Source organism: Schistocerca cancellata, chromosome 7 (genome assembly GCF_023864275.1).
Source record: "Schistocerca cancellata isolate TAMUIC-IGC-003103 chromosome 7, iqSchCanc2.1, whole genome shotgun sequence".
NCBI lineage: Eukaryota > Metazoa > Arthropoda > Insecta > Orthoptera > Acrididae > Schistocerca > Schistocerca cancellata.
In genome coordinates, this window is record NC_064632.1 from 136,864,125 (window position 1) to 136,871,283 (window position 7,159).

Genomic DNA, 7,159 nt, shown 5'->3' on the forward strand with positions numbered 1-7,159 from the left:
CAGCTGAGAAGTGGGGCTGATGTCCCCGACGGTTGGGGGGGGGGGGGGGGGGGGGGTGTTTGCTGCTGAAGTAGGTAGTGCAGGAGCAACAGGGAGCGAAGTGCCCCCATCACCAAGGGGGCAGGTAGATTCTGACGGCTCTGAGAGCCAACTGTACATGGTGAAACGGAAGATGGTAGAACCGTTGTCGCACCGGCGGCGTAGGTAGATGTCATACGCACAGGATGGAGCCTCTCGTATTTTCACTTAGCTTCAGTGTAGGTCAGGCAGTCCAAGGTCTTTTATTCCATTATCTTCCATTCTTTCTGTAGAATGCTACAGTCCGGCAAGCAAGGGCAATGGTGCTCTCTGCAGTTAACAAGGATTGGAGGTGGGGCACATAGAGTATTGGGATGTGAAGGACGTCCACAATCTCAACATATGACGCTGGAAGTACACCGGGAAGACATATGGCCAAACTTCCAGCATTTAAAACACCGCATTGGGGGGAGGGATATATGGCTTCACATCATAGCAGTAAGCCATCACCTTGACCTTTTCGGGTAATGCGTCACCCTCGAAGGTCAAGATGAAGGCACTGGTGGCAACCTTATTATGCCTCGGACCCCAATGGATGCGCTGGACGAAGTGAAAACGTCATCGTTCTGGGTTGGAGCGCAGTTTATCGTCAGACTGCGAAAGCAGATCCCTGTGGAAGATAAGACCCTGAACCATATTCAAGCTCTTATGGGGCATGATGGAAACAGAAACATCCCCCAGCTTGTGACAGGCGAAGAGCACCCGTGACTGGGTAGAGGAAGTTGTTTTAACCAAGACTGACCCAGAGCACATTTTGGACAAGCCCTCCACCTCCCCAAACTTGTCCTCTAAATGCTCCACAAAGAACTGAGACTTCGTTGACATGAATGATTCCCGATCAACTCACACAGAGACGAGGTACTGGGGTGAATAAGCTTCACTGCCATCCTTAGCCATGCGTTCCTCGCAAGGTGTGGCCAGGGAGGGGAACGAAATTGGGTTGGATTTTCTTAGGTTGAGGTTAGACCTCGATCGCTTAGAGACTGCTGGTGGAGGTCCACCAGCGAGAGATGATGTACTACGCTTCATCGCATGTCATCCGCCCTGATGCCACCCATTCCGACCAGGGGCCCTCACCACGAGCGCCACCCAGCCTCGGCAAGGGCCACCTGGCAGGATGGCCATTGCCGGGAGTCCCGATGCCCCAGGGAGATAGGCATCTACTCCTTGGCATATGTGGGGAGTTAATGGCGCAGGCATCAGCAGAGCAATCCTCGTGTTGTCAGGGGGCTACAACCAACAGGGTACATGGCGGCCCCACCACAATAGATTGGCTACCGTGCTGGATATCAGATGCAAAGGAGTCCATGATCGTCGTAGGTGCACAAAGTGACACCGCATAGTGCATGGTGGAAACTGCACCCAGGAATATATCCTCACCCAAGAGATGGAGAATGAGCGGGACTGCAATGCGACGACGAGAAAGGGGGCTAAAGATCTCAACGCACTGTGGGCACGATGCACCATGTAGGGTGCCCTTACCTAAATGGCTCACTCTTCAGGAAAATTTTGAAGAATGGAGGTCAAACCCTACAGGGAATCATCACAAAAGGGCCGAAATGTGAGAGACTCCTTTCAGTCACCTCTTACGACAGGCAGGAATACCGCAGGCCTATTCTAACCCACAGACCCTCAAGGGGGGATAATTTAGCATGTCATGAATTATGTGTATGCATCGTTGCCCAGGTAATGTGAGACATGCCAACGTTGGGGCCATGAAGCACATCAGTGTTCAGAGTCTCAATGGCCTCTGAACTGTTCTAAGAATTACTGTTGTTATTCCTTGTGCCTCTGCCTGAATGTTTTGTGACATATGTCCTTGTTTGGTGGTGTACTGAAAGTGTATTGTTTTGTATTATCAGATAGAGGTTGCAGAAATGCCAGAAACATGGGAATGACCAGGCAGAAACCAGCTGAAGTTTTGGACAGTTTAACGACAGATAGTGAGAGCAGAAAAGCCAGTGCAGTGAAGGCAAAAAGTCAGTATACTTATTCCTTCTGTGGATCCTATTGCAGCTAGTCTACTGGCTCCTTTTTCGGGTATACCAACTGAGGATATGTCAGCAATTAATGACAATGGGAAGCTGCTGCTGGTTTGGGTAACTGGCTGACAACATACACTTGCATACGCCTAAGATACAATTAGTGAGTGACGCAAAGACATGCGTTATGTATCATGATGGGCTGAATACGGAACGTACATTTGAACAACTCAAAAAGAGACTATCAGCATTATGAGTTAGGATGGAAAATTCAAAAGGATTTGCCTGGCACCATTATGGCTGCTAAGTGGTTGGAAGAACTGTACACAGCAGCACAAAGTGCAAAATAAGCAGCCACATAAATCACAAGCTTTGATTTTTCTTTTTTTTTTTTTAAACCTGCGATAAAAGTTACAATGAGAAATCACTTTAACAAAACACTACTCTGAAATTCAGGCTTTTAAAATATAATTTCTAATGATCACAACAACAAAACCACAAGATTTAATATAAACAACAGTTGCTACTATCTGCCACTGTAGCACTGTCACTTTGCTTCCTAGTTCTGTTCCATACGTACTGGCACAACTTTGTAGTCTTTGTGACTATGACATCATGTTATCAACAGCTGTCAGCCTTACTGTTCAATTGGTTGGACTGTAGACAGACTGCCTGTTGGCTTCTGTCTCTGGTTCTTCGGCCAACATTTGTTTGATGATTTTATAGGTGTCACACTAGAACGAGTTGCTGGCATTATCAAAGCTTCACCCTCTGCCACCACCAGCAGTGCATGGGGAAACTTTGACAATGCCAGCCAATTATGTTAGAGGAACGTCAGAAAAAACATCAAACAAATGTAGGCCGAAGAACCCAAGACACAAGACAACAGGCAATCTGGAACTTCCTGGCAGATTAAAACTGTGTGCCCGACCGAGACTCGAACTCGGGACCTTTGCCTTTCGTGGGCAAGTGCTCTACCAACTGAGCTACCGAAACACGACTCACGCCCGGTCCTCACAGCTTTACTTCTGCCAGTATCTCATCTCCTACCTTCCAAACTTTACAGAAGCTCTCCTGCGAACCATGCAGAACTAGCACTCCTGAAAGAAAGGATACTGCGGAGACATGGCTTAGCCACAGTCTGCGGGATGTTTCCAGAATGAGATTTTCACTCTGCCAGGAAGTTTCATATCAGCGCACACTCCGCTGCAGAGTGAAAATCTCATTCTGGAAACAGGCAATCTGTCAACAAGTGGCCATGAAATACTTAACAATTTTGTAGTTGCAGTGTAATTGCTCAATGAACTTAACTTGAGTATACTAGGGAGAGCCACCCACCCACCAACCCCCTCTCCCTACCTACACACACACACACACACACACACACACACACACACACACACACACACCCCTGAAGTGTCAATCAGTTCCAGTGAGTTAGAAAAACACCTTCCTGGGAGGCACCAGAACGCCGATCTGGTGTGTTCCGGCTGAAATTAAGGCCAGGTGTGGATGTATGAGCCACATTTGGAAACAATGTCACTGATCGCAACATTATGAATGCGAATGGATGGTTGGGCATAGGACACATGACTGCTGAAAGAGAAAGCAAAGTGAATGTCGTCATAATAAGCGTTCGTTAAACACCAAATAGAATTCCTTAACCATCAGACGGTGTTCCAAGTAAAATAGAATGTTGCAAAAGTGTATGCGGAGATGGAGTGCTGCTTGGGGGCATGGAAGATAGCTTTTAGAAGACACAGGGGCTCAAGTGTTGGTAACCTGTCTGTACCTTGCGGATAGGAACAAACCGAATTGTCCACAGTAGACATCACACGCAATGATAAGGCATCATTTGAGTCAAAATGTTCAATTTCCGTACTGGACCAACAAATTTTCATGAACATATGGAAGTATTACCTCATGCCGTTGTGGGTTACTCTGCAATTGTAGCGCAGGATTTTCTGAATCACACAAAAACTGATCTTTCGCAGCATAATGTAAAACCAAATTGGACGCTGTTCCACTTGGGAATGGCTGCTGCAAGTAATACATTCTCACAAGGTTCGCCAATCATGAAGAATGAAATAAACTGTGTGTCATATCATGTATTAAAACTCAATGTGCACGATAAAGTATTGAGATACACAGGAAAATTACTCTGTGTGAGTACGGGTACTAACTTACCAAACATATGTTGTGTGTTACAGTCATTAGAACACAATGGGAACATTCCACATCAATGCAACTAAATTTAAAAATGGTTTTCACTTAACCTTCTCCAATTTTGATCAACATTTTACAGGACGTAAGAACCTTCAACATCGCAGTGCGTCAGCAATCATTGGTTAACATATTAAAAACTAAATGCATTCAAGTAATTTCCCTTGCCTTGTGCATGTGCATAGATAGCGGGTCAGGCTTGTAAGTGAGCGACCATTTGTAGCTACAGTTTATGGCGGGTCATGGCCCATCGAACATAGGCCGGTGTGAGGTGGAGCATACACCAGTAAGTTAAGTAGTGCTTTTGACTTTGTACATATGTTCTGTTTTTGTTTTCCTTTTCTTTTTTGTTTATAAATGCATAACTATGGTGTTCTTTTAATCATTGACAAAGGTCTTCTTAGGCAATTGTGGATTTTATTATTGTTCTGAAGAAGGTGTAGTTAGTGTAGTTACCTACGCCAAAACCTGGGTTAACACTTGACACTAGGTGCTTTTTTCGCAATCGAGGCAGATTTTTAATGTATTTTACAGGATGAATGCATGGGTCCTCAATGAAGCACACACTGAATTACAGTTTCATAAGCAGTATAGGGACGCCAGTTACCATGCCTGTGATAAGTCCAGTTTTTCCATACTGCAACAGATATGAATAAATCATCAAGTTTTCTTCACTGTTGCTCAAGATCTCAGGTGACTCCCATGCTGAAACTTTGTGATTCTGCTCAACTCTTTAGGTACAACAGCCTAGATGTTGAACATGTGCCCAGTGTACAGCAGATTTATCACAATTTTCTGTCAAAGTAGCTCACAAATCTAGTGTGGAACACTGAACTGGCTGATGCCCATACAGTAAAATGTCACACACACACACACACACACACACACACACACACACACACAGGTGACCGCTCACTATAAAGTAAGAAGATATATTCAGAATGCAACAATATTTATTCAGGAAGCTGATGAGATGGAAAAAGCTAGCCAGGTCCTCTGAAAGGTAAACTTGGGCAATACTACAGCTCTGGCTGGGCTCCTTCAAAAGCTGATGACAGAGCAGAATGCATGAAGTCATCACCGTCCAGTGGCGACACCGACTGCTGCGACTTGTTATCGTTTCCAGGGGTGGTAGGGTGGTGAGGCACTACTGCTGGAGGAATATTGGCCAGCAGACTCTTATAAATACCCCCCCCCCCCAAAAAAAAAAAATGTCAGACCCTCATTAGTATATGGTCATCCCTTAAAGTTGATTTTTTTTTTTTTTTTTTGTAGGCCCATTGTGTTTCTCTTCAATTCACCTCCCTCCCCAATCCACCACTATGAGATCAGAGACCAGGAATGGATATGGAGATTTGGAGTGAAAAGCACACTCAGTATAAACTGCAGTTGTAAACTCAATTGTGAGTACCAGCATACAAGCTACTGATTATCTGAATAAAAATAAATAAATAATAAATAAAAAAAAAACAAGTTACTTGGGCTTTTCAGAGCATGGGGAATGTTAATTATTACCTTCACGGGCTTGAACATTTTCTTGGGCACAAGATAGGTTTTCCAATCAACTACCAGGTCTTGCAGTTTGCCTTATTCAACAATAATTTTGCAGTCTATATAACAAATTTTCCTTTGAAACGTGTTAGTGAAAGGGGCAATGGACAACGTGAATGATCTACACAACCTAATATATTTCCCACAAAATTAACGAGCCAAAATCTCTATTACATTATCTTCCTTCAGTGGTGCACTCTTTCTCCACTATTATTGCAAACATCTGCAATCAAAAGCCTGTAATTGACTAGAAACTTCTGTAGGACCTAACTGAATATGGGAGAGTTTTCAGTGCATTGTTCATAAACCCCTTGAGCTTTAATTGGAAAAGACAGTTTGAATTTCAGGAAGGGTCCTGCTCTGACTCAAATTATGCTGCATTAGTGGCGTTCCTCATTGACTAAATGGGCACACAAATATTTTGTTCAAAGAAATATTGTGACAAATTGAATATTTCTATACACCTACGCTACCTCTAAAAACTGATTCCTTAGTCAGGCAAGTTATAAAAAGAGCTCTTCAGATCTAACTCCCTTTATGTTACCAGATGCTCTCAATTAATTCATTTAAAATTCACAACTGAAAAAAGCAGATTTGATCGAGGCCACATCTGGCAATTTACAAAATAAGCTTCCCATACGCCATGGACGTAAAGAACACAATGGGACTCCAATTCTTGTGCTTCTGATTCTGATTTCTAACAATTAAAGCTTTCTAGACTGAAAAAAAATTCTTGAAAGCGAAGCAACGAGTCGGCGCTAGCCTTGCGTGTTCTGCCACATGGCTCTGACAGAAAAATAAGCTACGCCGCTTGGGGAACTTGACAAAACACTGCATTTTCGATGGCAACACTTACTGTTTTTCTAATGTTCTGTGTCTATAATTCAAGAACGGTTCATCCCCATTTTACACTTCCGACCTATATACATTTCGTTTGGTAGATATTCGCTGACGTCTAGTAATGTTTCTATTCGTCAACATATGATGAAAAATTTAAATAAATTAGTTTCATACTTACTCCTTCTGAGCCTTTCTTGACGTCCAGACCATCGAAAGAGCTTTCTGACAATCCTTCAGACTCGCCAGAAGTTGTCTCTCTACGCCTGATTCTTTCGGACATCTTGTTTAATTACCTTACTGCCTTTTAAAATTTTCGCCTTTTACATACCTAACATGTACACAAATAACTTTGGCAGAATATGTTTTTAAGTTACAGCTTTTGTAACAAACAAAAACATACACACACAGTAGCACTTTTAATTAAGGCACTTCAACAAATGTTTAATGTACGTATTTTGAGAGATCTAAGTCACCAGATAGATATA

The 7,159-nt window shown here is 43.4% G+C and overlaps 1 protein-coding gene across 1 annotated transcript in view; it reads right to left on the minus strand.

Moving 5' to 3' along the window:
- The window catches only part of LOC126092441 (protein CASC3-like), a 106,849-nt gene extending 99,698 nt beyond the window's left edge, over positions 1–7,151 (minus strand). Inside the window, exon 1 of the mRNA XM_049908041.1 lies at positions 6,853–7,151. Within this exon, the coding sequence (XP_049763998.1) occupies positions 6,853–6,954 (102 nt within the window). The 5' untranslated portion in view covers positions 6,955–7,151. The remainder of the gene's footprint in view (positions 1–6,852) is intronic.
- Between the last annotated feature and the right edge of the window lie 8 nt (positions 7,152–7,159).